The sequence below is a fragment of the Mixophyes fleayi genome, chromosome 1 (genome assembly GCF_038048845.1).
Source record: "Mixophyes fleayi isolate aMixFle1 chromosome 1, aMixFle1.hap1, whole genome shotgun sequence".
Lineage (NCBI taxonomy): Eukaryota > Metazoa > Chordata > Amphibia > Anura > Limnodynastidae > Mixophyes > Mixophyes fleayi.
The window spans coordinates 112454192-112467635 of NC_134402.1; the positions used below are offsets into that span (position 1 = coordinate 112454192).

The following is a 13444-nucleotide window of genomic DNA, read 5'->3' on the forward strand; positions in this document are numbered from 1 at the left end:
ATATAATTTTATTTGCCTTCATGGATTGGGTCAAACAGCTACAATCAATCTTTACTTGCACCTATAGGAGATTCTGGTGTTGGCCTCTGTAGTTGTGTGCTTCACTCTGGCCTCTGTAGTTAAGTGCTTCACTCCCTACAATTATTTAATAAATTAGTGAGAGCAATTTATTAGCACTGACAGCTGCAAATCTGCACTAAGCCAGAGCAGTAGTCCTTTCTATGTCTAGTGCAAATTACACAATGAAAACAAGCTATCTATAAAACCAGAAACAACAGATAAATACATTCTACTTGTGATAGTAATGTGAGGAAAGGTTGGAGTCTGACACTGAAGAAAGAAAACACTGCAGCATACAACTTAAAGAAAGTATTGTAATAACATTAGCAATCTTTATTGGAATCTATAAGTTCATAGATGATCTACAGACATGTAAAGATTAACATGAGACATTACAAATCACAAACAGTTAGAAGGATTTTCATTTACAGAGCAGCATCGCCATGATTTAAAGTGTAAGCCATTATCGGGAAGTGGAAGTTAATACTCAGGTTATTCACTCCAGAAGTAATGCCATAACAAAACAAACTATATTAAACACATTAAAAAAAAGGAGTGTACATCTACTAATACAGTTAAAGTAAAGAAAAAAGACATTGCATAGTTGATGTACTGTTGGATAACAAAAAACAAATTGCTCATACCTAAATTCCCTTTTATTTGTACTATAAATAAGGTGGTTGAAAAAGCAAATATTACCGTTATTAACCCATCCACTGTTTTAATTGATGTCAACAATGCCTGAATATTTTGTAGAAGACCCAGTAAAAGAAGCATACTTAGTTAGTGTTTTGTTGTAACGCATATCTTCATTGCTATGTTTGGGAATAAGTTTTAGGGTATCACAATTTTGCAGCTCCCTGAATGACATGTTAGATTCCTCAATATGTTAACACACAGCAGCTAACGGATTTTCCGAATTCATCTTCCATTAGCACTCATACAATTACAAAACACAGCCTAGAAACGACATGCAGTGTGCATGGATTTAGAAAAACATTCATTACGACCTGCCTAGATATGGAGCTATTAAAAGCTTCATTTAAGACATAGTTGTCACTGTCTCGAATAGATAAGCAGATTGGGAGGTAAGGGGGTCCTACCCTTGTACACTAATCAAACAGTCTAAATCCACCCCTGCACCTTCTTGAGCCACAGTATTAACTGCAGGCTAAACAAAATAATAAAGAAGGAACATTTTATCAAATCTAAAACAAGATTTGTCTCTTAAATTGGTGCAGCACCTGACAGGCTTTCTACTGTATTCTTCCCACCAGGCATTTTCTTTGGTGGTTCGTGAACTGAACACTCCCCCCTCCACAAGTTTTTCCCAAAACATCAAGTGTATTTACACCTAATTTCCACGCCTTTTCGGGGACTCTGAAAAGACACCTTAGCTGAGACAATACAAACACATCACCCTGACAAATACAGATATTTCTTGTATTCTAGAGGGTCTTTGTTCTTCTGCTCTGGAGAACATTATTAATATTTTGCTACACTACAAGCAAATAGCGTTTAACCCTTCACTGTCCTGTTTTCAGTGCAAAGATTTGAGGTGATCAGTCCTGGAGATGCTACAGTTCCACTCAGCAACTGAAGAGAATTTCTCCCAAATCATATACTTTGAATGGGATCCCTTGCAATTCCGAAATCTAGGAGATACAATTAGGCATTTTCGCATTAAAGTTGCTACCTGTTCAATATGAGAGGATTTAAAGACTGAGCTGGACAATACCGGGAACCAACTGTTCTCAAGCAGATATACTAGAAATAAAATAGGTCATCCTTCCATAATTGCCAAATTTAATGCAGACCTTCAATAAACCTAGTCTGCACTGATAACGTGTGCAAGATAAACTGTTTTTAGCCAGTTTAAGCAAAAACTTTGTTCATTTACATAATACACAGTGCTTAGAAAGCACAGAAGACAAGTTGCAGTTCACCAGCAGGTGTGAATTCACAACTCCCGACTTGCTGTCAATAGTGGCCTACAAAGCCACGTTGAGTTTACAGATTGGGAACAAACCATCTAATAGCGAGCATAGTTATTAGAGGGCAATACAGAATAGCTGACTAATGGATGAGGCAATTCCTCCATTCTGACTCTGCTTAGTGTGGTCACTGAAATACAACTACAGATCCCAGAAACTTCAATTTAATTTTGCTCATCTACTAAACAACTGCACTGAATAGAAATTTACTTACATGAACTACATTAATGGCCTTAACAGATTACAGGGGACTCACATCATATTAAATAGAGAATCAAGTATAATTCCACCAAAACAGAAAATTTCTCCAAGCAGGCGTGTGCAAGAGGTGGGAGGACACGCCAAATCACATGACAGCGGGGCTGCAGGTAAGAAATATTTTTAGACCAGGATTTTCCTATGTTATTTCACCCAAAACTAATAATTTGTGTCAACTTGACAAATAATCATATGCTATATATTTTGGACTATAATACATTGGCAATTCAATGTAGTATTTCCTGTTTTTAATTTTATTTCCAACCAATACTTTTAAAATATTCAGTGTATCCTTTAGCATAAAGGGTGTACAGCAAAATACAATAGTTCAAATGAATATAGTGCCTTGTTTTAACATGGTAAACTATTAAAAATCACATTTAAAATTGTGTTGTGCTAGGAGACAGGCTGTAACAAGAAAAATGGGTATAGTGACAAGAAAAATGAAACAGCAGAAAACTACACTGAAGATAAGGGCATAATTTAAGGTAAAAGACAGAACAATAAGCTTGTGTGCCAGGCTTAGTAATGCTTCCCTTCATGGTTTTGTACAGTCATATTAAGGACAATATATCAGATTGCATTTGTGTGCACAAGCATTTAAAGGTTTGGTCTTGTTTGAAAAATGACCAAGTCTAGCTACAGCTGGAAAGGAACTGACCTTGTTTTACCCAAATCACTCAACATTACTCACAGCAACTTCCCTAAAATGTTACTTCAACACTGCATTATACAATACAATGCATCCAGTTCCGGATTTGCTCTGGCAGCACCAGTATAGTCATAGGCACACAGATAAATGTTTATATGTAAATCTGTACGTGCCAGGGCTGAATCTAGCAAGGCACTGCTAATCTACAAAGCTCCAATCCAATAAATGTCATCAGAGAGCAACAGCTGTTTGAAAGGCTATTGGCACAAACAAGAACATAAAAAATGGAATGTTAGCCATAAAAACAGGCTTATATAATGCATATTAATAAAGTACATTGATGTTTTACTTTTCAATAATTAAAAGTGCACTTGCCAAAAGGGTTCAATCTTTTAAGAAGAGGGATAAATGCAACATAAAAAAAAACAAAAACACAGAGCTCAAATGACTGAATTCTCAACAGCCATTGTTCAGAGAAAACCACTTTACACCAACAGTTACAATTAGGCTCAATTAAAAACCCATGAACAGCAAATGCCTTAGTTTGAACTCCATGAAACCATGCATCTTCCTGGTGCCTATGTAACCGAACAGACTTCTGCATCAATGCAACTTGTAAAATACCCACTGCATTGTAGTTCAGTAAAAACAGAGACCTAACATCCACAGGGAAAAGAGATCTTTGGGCCAGAATTTAGCTCCACCGTGCTCTCTGGAGGTTGACTCAAGACCATTGGCTTGTGACTCTTGAGCTTATGTGCCAGAGTCATGAATATAGCCTCAACGTGGTCAGTGGTATTCTTTGCAGAGGTCTCAAACATAGGCATGCTGTGAGAGTCGGCAAACTTCTGAGCCAAGTCAGTGGGCACTTGAATGGAGTCCTTTAGGTCACACTTATTGCCAACTAGGATTCGGGGCACGTCATTTGTGAGCAAATATTGCTTGCACTCATCTATCCAGGCTGGCAGGCTCTGGAAACTGGCCATGTTAGTGATATCATACACAAAAACCACAGCATGCACGTTCCTATAATAGTGTTGCACCATACTCTTCCGGAAGCGTTCTTGTCCTGCTGTGTCCCACAACTGAATCTACAAAACATATATATGTATATATAAATAAAAATGTAATATATTACAATCAAATGCATTTTATGCAGGTTAAAGTAAAATAACAAATCATAAATAACAATACATACATATTATATGCTAGTAATTTAAGAAATGCTTAGCTCTATTTAGGCATTTCCTGCTAGTCTTCTTAATCTTCACTTATGCCACACATCATAGACAACCATAGATGCTTAGCCAAATATAAAACATCAATATTGAACTGTGTTACTCTTTATTTTGACTGACCATTCATTCAGACACTCCGTCATTTCAATAGTCTTTACCTTTATTCTCTCGCCATCTATTTCTACGCTCCTCTCCCTAAAGTCCACACCTATAGTGGCCTCAGTGCGTTCAGGGAAATAGCTGGTGCAGAATCGGTAAGTCAGGCAGGTCTTCCCCACATTTGAATCGCCAATCACAATAATCTTAAAAATCCTGGCACGGGTAGATCCGTAAGAGCAGGTGCTGTTCATACTAGCTTCCAATGACGATTCAAATCCTTTATCTCCACCAGCAGCTGAAGACATATTAGCCAACACCTCAACCCTGTAACACAAATGAATCACCATAACATAGCTAGTGAAAGTACCAAACCAAATATCGAACTATACAATGCAGGAATTAAAAGAACAGTATGGGATAGGGTGAGAAGTGCTACAGATGATTAGCGCATTATATGCAAGTGAAAAGCAACCAATTACATTGCTATGATACAAATGAATGGAGTGCTGGTGTGTCACTGTACAGAAAGGTTTAAAAGCCACACAAGTCCCCTTGAGCAAATATTCATAGAAAACTAATAAAATATAAAATTTTATGTTTGAAATATATCCAGAACACATACTGCTGTAATGACGCTATATAAATAGCTGATGATGATGATGATTAATAGTGTTTTAACTGCAGTCTTCCATTCAAGTAGAATAACTAAGGTTTTGTCTTGAGGAGCGGCATGAACATTACAGAAGATAACTAATAAACAAAATAATATTCCATCTTGAATAGACAAAATCTACTGTTTCAGAAGCTGGGACATCTGAAAGTAGGGAGTGATACAGATTTCTCCCATCTTGTATTGTTAAATTGTACACAGAGGGCCTAATTCATAGTGAGAAATATGCCTGTTTGCACAGTGTATCTTTGCAGTTTTCAGTAATTAGCGGATGATGACAGGCACCTGAACTAGTGCAACGTTTTAAATTAGAGGTTTGCGAATGATTTGGAGACGCTTATTAAGACTTTAGTAGTAGCTCATAGATTAGGATTCTTAGAGCACGATGTAGCAAAGATAATTTTCTTTTGTACGAATGTCGGGAAGTTGTTCTTGTTGTATTAGCCAGGGTAAAACAATGCTTTGTAGCAATTATGTTAATAACAAGAAAAATAAGAGATTTTTGTACATGTTAGCAAGTTCGATATAAATATTTGAGGGGTGTGTTTGAGTAAATGCATCTGCTACTCATTCAGACCAGAACGTATCCGCTACTCCGAATACGGCATACATACACTTGCGTGCTACTTCTTCAATCACAAGTTACACTTACGTTTCACTCCAAACCAGGCCAGTGTTTACTATTCCTATAAAGAATATATGCAATAATATAATTTACAGCATGGTGTACATGGGTATTATATAGAATAATACATCTCACAGATCTTCAAGGAGACTTTTAAATATTTGGAATAATTTACAGTAGGGGATGTGCTATTCCTTTGAACACCAATTATACAGATATTGTCTATTGATGTTCATACATAGATTAACATCAGTTTTGTTTAATATAACATTCATCTTTGTGTTAGAGTTCTGGCAGGGCCATCTTAACAACATTATGGGCCCCCGGGCAAAGCAGTGCACCGGGGCCCCTAGATATATAGATGTATACAGATATAGATATAGATATATACAGATATAGATATATAGAGATAGATAGATGTACTTGCTCAGTGACCCTTGAAGGTTTTTTTTCTTTTGCAGGATTATTTATTCTCATTAAGAGCCGTGCCTATGGGGCCCCCGGGCAGCTGCCCACCATTCCCAATGGAAAAGATGGCCCTGAGTTCTGGTCATTTTACTTCTAAGTTCTAACATACAGTGGGGGAGATTTAATAGCTGGTGATGTCTGGCTGCACACATTGCCAGCAATTCCGGTAGGAATCTCAGCGGATATTCCATTATAACATCTTCGCGAGGTGCCTGCGCAGACATTCCTGAGACACTTTGCGCTAAATTGAATCTCTCCCACAGACTGGCAGTGTTGCCAGGATGGCATCCCTCCAGCTAGATTGGGATGTTAAACGTGTTTGTGGCTTTGGTAACTGTCCTGCTTGTTTGGAAAACAGAGTCATCTCTACCTAGGGACACAACAGTCAGTTTCTAGATAGGTGATATTTTGATTTGTGTCCTAAACTGAAACCATAGCATTGCAAATATTATTATTTTTACATATCCAAAAATTTACATTGCCAAAATGCACATGTTAGTGCTCAAGTAAGGATTACGTGATTATTAGCTTTGAAATGGCATTTAGCTACATTGTGGGTGTTTTCAACAGATGCTGTGTTATAAATGGAATCTGGAGTAGTCAGTGGTTCTTGCTGGGCTGGTGCCATAGGTGAACAATGATCTGGATGCAGACACATAGGAGCTGGTGGGCCCCTGGTGACGGAGCTGCAGCCGGTGCACAGCTGGAGGCAGGGCGCGTGCACGCAGGCCACCGGCAACGCACGCGCGTGCGTGCGTGCACGACTACTACTCACCGGGCGAGCGTCCCGGAACAATGAACGAGGAGCCCGGCAGACCAGAGAGCGGGTCACACACACCCAGCAGCTAGGAATGATGGGCGTGATGGGTCGCCTACGGCGGAAATAGTGTCCAGGTCTCCTCTTCACTACTGGCCCACAGCTGCCGCTGCTGTTACTGCCCCTGGTGGTGGACGGCCGGCTGATTTGGCATTTTCTTCCTCCTCCTCCTCCCTGGGCTTCGTCAGACCTGCCTCCGCCTCCTGACTCCTCCCATGGTGACGAGGCGAAACAGTCCGCCATATTGGAATAGGGCAGTGCTGATAATGATGTACTTTACATTCGCCCAGAAAGAAGATGGATGCCTTAAACTTTGTGTTACCAACGTGCAGCCGGCTGGGTATTCTCATTCATACAAACTGCAACTTGTTGCCTTCAGCTAATGGTTGGGCTCAATTTGTGCTGCCTGTTATAGTAATAATAATGAACGGGAAATCTCAAATTATATGATTAAATTGTAGACCTGTGTTTATGATCTGGGTCATTCCTTATCAAATCAACTCAGGGTTTCAGAGTGTAATGAAATTCGGTATAAATGCTGGTATGGTTGTAAAGAAAACCCCCAAATGTTAGGCTGATATGTGCACTGGTTTTGAAGCCATATGCCTTTAAAGCTGCAATTGTTTAAGGAAAAATTTGCAACTTTTTTTTAAATTGAATTTCTTGCTCGTCTGGATAAGAACTGGCCAAGGTCTCATTTTAAACCTCTTTTTGTGGACTTGCATATGATATATAACACAGCATTATGTTTCAATAAAAATGAATAATGGAAAATTCTCAAAATCTGAATTATGATTTTCTCAAAAAGCGATTGTTGAAACTTTTGAAAACATCTAAAAATAAATGTTCATACTGTTGTTAATAAATCACCAAAGTTTTAGTGTAGGATCATCTGCTACAACAGCTTTCAGTTTTGAGTGACTCATGAAAATTGTATTTATTGAGGCACTACACATCTGAGAAAATCAACAAAGCAATATTTTTTCCAGTTCACTTCATTAGACGAATGCACATTTCTCTTCAGGTGTGTTTGGGGACGAGATTTTAAGGACAGCTCCTGCTCCCAGTTCTGCGGAGGCGTGCAAACTTAAGTTGAAAGATACTCTACGTGGAAAGACACTTCAATTGTGTTGGATAGACCCGCCTTTTACATTTCCCTGGACCAATACAAGTGGTCAGGTTAGGTTTGGGCGGGCTTTAATTAGTGAAAAAAGCCCATTGGCCACTGATTTAAGTCCACCCAAACCTAATAATTTTATGTCACTGCAAAACTCCCTGGGGTGAGTGGCCACAACACCATTGTGTTGTAGCCATGTCCCCTGTCTCGCTGCCAGACAGACAAATGTTGGGAGTTATGCCAAACAGACCACTTGCACAGTAATGGTCGTCTTTACTAGCCACTGCACTGGTGGCTTGTGATTGCCTGACCAGTGAAGGAGGTCCTGGGAACTCCTGTCTTTAATCCTTTCATGTCAGTCAGTCATATGTGCCTGTGGGTCATTTTCTTTTGAAACTGAACTATCAAGAAAGGTAAAAAAATGCAATTTATTGCTATTTCATAAAATGGTGAACAAAGGTTTCGGGATTCTTTAAATAAAGTTCATTTGAAAATTTTGCTTTTTTATACTCTCAATATAACAGGCAAGGATCTTAGGGAAAAGAAATGGAAAGTTTCCTCTCTAAGGTATCTAATCTTGTTCATAGCCATGGCCACCATAGCCCAGGTGTTCAAGAAAGAGCCCCAGTGCTTTTCAACATGGAGATGATAGCCTCTGGATGGCTTGTGGTTTTTTTTTGGCACATAGCATTTAGGCACATAGCATTTAGACAGAGCGTACTTACACCCAGAATCAAAAAGCGCTGTCCCTGTGAAATCAGGACTGGAGCTGCAGCCAGAGGAAGTGGGGGGTAATTTTATGGAGTTATTCCAAATCAAAGGACCCATTTTGTGCCCCACTTCGAAGCATTTCTAGGCGCACTCCAAGTAATGTTGTGCACGCTCAAAAATGACGCGTAATAACTATAGTACAATATCCCCTCTCATTATTTAAGCCATAAATTAGGCTAAACCGAGCAGTATATTTAGAGAAAAACATACATTTTAGTTGAAAAGGATGGTACTAAAGTGGTAGGATGTTGGACTGATTATGCAGAGTCAATATTTGCAGTGTTGACCCTTCTTTTTGAAGACCTCTGCAACTCACCCTGGCATGCTGTCAATCAACTTCTGGGCCACATACTGACTGATGGTCGTACATTCTTGTCTAATCAATGCTTGGAGTTTGTCAGAATTTGTGGGTTTTTGTTTGTCCACCCGCCTCTTGAGGATTGAGTTCTCAATGGAATTAAGGTCTGGGTAGTTTCCTGGCCATGGACCCAAAATTTTGATGTTGTGATCCCCAAGACATTTAGTTATCACTTTTGCCTAATGGCAAGGTGCTCCATCATGCTGGAAAAGGCTCACTCACAATTTTGCCTAAGAACACAGCCATGAATAAAGAATGGTACCAAAACATCCTCCAAGAGCAACTTATCCCAACCATCCAAGAACAGTTTGGTGTCGAACAATGCTTTTTCCAAGCATTGATTAGGCAAGAATGGACGGCCATCAGTCAGTATGTGACCCAGAAGTTGATTGTCAGCATGCCAGGGCGAATTGCAGAGGTCTTCAAAAAGAAGGGTCAACACTGCAAATATTGACTCTTTCAATAAACTTGATGTAATTGTGAATAAAAGCCCTTGACACTTATGAAATGCTTGTAATTTTACGTCAGTATACCATAGTAACATGTGACCAAAAGGTCTAAAAACGCTGAAGCAGCAAACTTTTTGAAAACCAATATTTGGCAAAACTTTTGGCCAAGACTGTACAGCATTGCACTTACTCAACATGACCACTGGGCATCAATCAATCTATTCTATTGAATTTCAAATACACAGCTTTAATACATTCGAACAAACAGTATGCAGAACAAGAACAGATAATACGAACTGCAGCCAATGCAAATTAAGTTATTCTTCTAAATAGGGAGACTGTCAAGGACATTTCCAAAGACAAACCTTGAAAATATGAGGCTTCCCTGCAACTAAGGGACATTTGGCAACTGCGCTAAAGAGATATTCTTGTCAAGTAAAATAAACATCAGATACTGAAATCTACAGAGAGATGGCAAATAACACACATTAGGTGATTCTTAATACAGCTGAACATTTTCAATAAGTAATCACATATTTGCTTTAATTATTACACCTAATCAAAACTATTTGATGATTAGTTGCTATGCATTATTGTACATTTACACTTCTGCATCTATGTAAGTACATCACACCCATTCATTGAGCAGTGTGTGTTGAGTTATCAAAAACGGTACTCACAATTCAAATCTTAAAATAGTGTTAATCCTGTAGAATGTGATGTTTGAAGTCACAGTTCAAAGTCTGAGGACAGTACTGTTAACTATTGATAGGGAAGTACTTACACTGCACAGTCTCATTCTTTAACCATTACGATAACAACAGACAAACTAAAGGTATTTCCTCGGGTAATTCAGTAAGTACCTATCTGATAATTGCTTTATAACCCATGCAATAGGTTTCACCATGTAGTAAAACAGAATAGTATGCAGGTCAGATCAGTTATAAGTATACAGTTTTGATGTTACAGTATACAGTACAAGTTGTTATATTAACTGGTTGCCCTAAGAAAATCTTGAAAACGTTGGTTGAACTGGCTGCATAACTCCATATTAAAGGTTTTCATACTTCGGTTGACTTTTCTTCTGCTTTATAGCATGCTGAGGTTGTATGTGGATGGCATATCTTATGGTTATATGTTAATGATCTTTCTTAATGTTATGTACTTGTGCCTATGGTCTCATGGTGGGCTAGTGAAGGGGATAGGGGCTGTTGGCACTTGGTAATACGGTGTTCTTTTTTTAGCAGATATTTTAAACGGAAATGCACTTTTTTGCTGCTGTACCATGTTACTGTATACTGTTACTGTGTATTGTGCTGAAGGCCAGTTAGTGGTCTTTTAGAAACAGAAACATGAACGTCAACATTTTTAACACAGATATCTGTAAAACTGGATTGTCACTTCTCATAATTTCTGCAGCCTAGTTATTTAGCTGTTGGTTGCCATGAGACTCTCACCCTTTCGCTCTTCAGATTTGCAGCCTTAACTTGCCAAACCAACAGTTACACCCATGGGTTTCAGCTTAATACACGTATCACTCATTTACATTACATGAAGTGCTCTCTAGATCAGCAGCTCAACGAGCCTTCACCTACAGCTCACCCAGCTGGCTGCTCCTGATCTGATTCAATAAGGCAGACCTGGGGGCAACCAACTTCCGCGTTTTGTGACCTCCTTTGCACAATTCAAGGAAGGTTGGAGCACCACATATGCGGCCCTCAAAGAAGGCAATATCGTCTATCTCTGCATAACATAATTACAATACAATTGAATATAATCATATTGTAAAAAAGAATTTACCCCATTTGGAATCCTTACCACAGATACATACAAAATACTATGTAATGTGACATTAGCCTTTACTACCCCTCCCACGGGGGGAAGGGGGGATGATGGAAGTTAACTGACTTGACTATTCTAATTTTTTTGTCAAATAATGTCAGTATACCAAATTTCAGGTCAAATGGATGAGCCCTTTCTGAGAAAATAGTTTTTTCCACACACACACACACACACACACTAACGCACGCCTCTACACATGTGTGTTCATGAGGTAAAATTACCTCACAAAAATGAGTTTGAGCCCTACCAAATTTCAGCCCTTTTTGAATTTTTTTCCCACACACACTAAGAATTTAGTAGGTCAGTGTATAACTCTGCCCAGCAGGTGGCGCTGCAACTTGTTTGTTTTTTTTTCACAGACAGACAGACGCCACTAAGCATTTATATATTAGATATATATATATATATATATATATATATATATATGTGTGTGTGTGTGAGAATTGGGGACACTTGCGTGGCATAACATTGGGGGCACTACTGTATGGCATAACATTGGGGCACTACTGTGTGGCATAACATTGGGGGCACTACTGTGTGGCATAACATTGTTTTGTGGGCACTACTGTGTGGCATAACATTGGGGGCACTACTGTGTGGCATAACATTGTTTTGGGGGCACTAATGTGTGGCATAACATTGGGGGCACTACTGTGTGGCATAACAATGTTTTGGGGGCACTATTGTGTGGCATAACATTGGGGCACTACTGTGTGGCATAACATTGTTTTGGGGGCACTACTGTATGGCATAACATTGGGGCACTACTGTGTGGCATGATTGATGATGATAACATTGGGGGCACTACTGTATGGCATAACATTGGGGCACTACTGTGTGGCATAACATTGGGGGCACTACTGTGTGGCATAACATTGTTTTGGGGGCACTACTGTGTGGCATAACATTGGGGGCACTACTGTGTGGCATAACATTGTTTTGGGGGCACTACTGTGTGGCATAACATTGGGGCACTACTGTGTTCATAACAATGTTTTGGGGGCACTACTGTGTGGCATAACATTGTTTTGGGGTACTACTATGTGGCATAGGGGGGCTGCCTATCTATACTAAACTATAGGGGGGCTGACTATACTAAGCTATAGTGAGGGGGCTGCGTATGCTAAACTATAGTGAGGGGGGCTGCCTATGCTAAACTATAGTGAGGGGGGGCTGCACAGAGAACACTATAGGGAGGGCGTGATGGGACCTTTAATGCTGAGGTGGTTTGGGTCTATAATTGAATGTGGGGCTGAGTGTGGGTAGGAGGGCTATCTATTAAATGTGAATATTAATTCTTTAATGCTTTGAATGGTCGTGGGAAATGGATGTATTAAACGTAAATGCTATTAATTTATTGCTGGGGCAGTTTGGAGGGAGGGTAATAGGTTTATTTATTAAATGGGAATACTATTGATTTAATGTTGGGGTTGGTTGGAGGGAAATAGATCTATTTATCAAATGTGAGCACTATTACTTTAATCTTGAGGCTGGAGAGAGGCCTAATTATTAAATGTGGGTGCTGTTGATTTAATGGCAGTGATGCTTGGCGTTTCTAAATGTACCCATTATTTTTTCCAAATAGGGCCCTCAACATTCCAGGATCCAGACAACCCGCAACTAAAGAAACCAGCAGCCACAGGTGGTAAAAGTGACAACAACAGGTAGGACAGTCTGTCAAATGTTCTGAGTCTAGTGCAGGCTTGGCTAACCTGTGGTACTCCAGGTGTTGTGAAACTACAAGTCATCTCGGTTATCTCGGGGATCTAAAATGCTTGATCTAAAAGTTGAGTTGAACGTAAATGCAAAAGTAGCATATTTACGTGCGTATGCTCAGTCATACACATCTCAGGTGGTGTCTAGCTCTGCATCGGTAGCATATGTGCTATGTGTCAGGACTACATCAGACGTACATAAGATAACCTTACACCCAAGTAGCATTATCAACTTAAGTTGTGAATCTACAATCGTACAATAAAAAGCGGTTACCTAATACTGGCAACTATCATCATCAGTGTGTATTCAC

The 13444-nt window shown here is 39.3% G+C and overlaps 2 protein-coding genes across 3 annotated transcripts in view; one reads left to right on the forward strand and one right to left on the reverse strand.

Moving 5' to 3' along the window:
• Positions 1 to 360: 360 nt before the first annotated feature.
• RAB33B (RAB33B, member RAS oncogene family) lies at positions 361 to 7049 on the reverse strand. The gene is made up of 3 exons (XM_075199652.1): positions 6840 to 7049; positions 4361 to 4625; positions 361 to 4055 (listed from the first exon to the last, which is right to left on the reverse strand). Exons 2-3 carry the CDS (start codon positions 4604 to 4606, stop codon positions 3621 to 3623), a joined length of 681 nt encoding a protein of 226 aa, XP_075055753.1. The 5' UTR covers positions 4607 to 4625; positions 6840 to 7049; the 3' UTR covers positions 361 to 3620.
• A 3306-nt stretch (positions 7050 to 10355) lies between these two features.
• LOC142141319 (malate synthase-like) overlaps positions 10356 to 13444 on the forward strand; it is a 37941-nt gene continuing 34852 nt past the window's right edge. The window contains exons 1-2 of one of the 2 annotated variants that reach the window (XM_075199701.1): positions 10405 to 10431; positions 13004 to 13082. The gene's annotated coding sequence lies outside the window, so the exon portion shown is untranslated. Of the gene's footprint in view, positions 10432 to 13003; positions 13083 to 13444 lie in introns of both variants that reach the window. The other variant, XM_075199692.1, reaches the window with a different exon arrangement.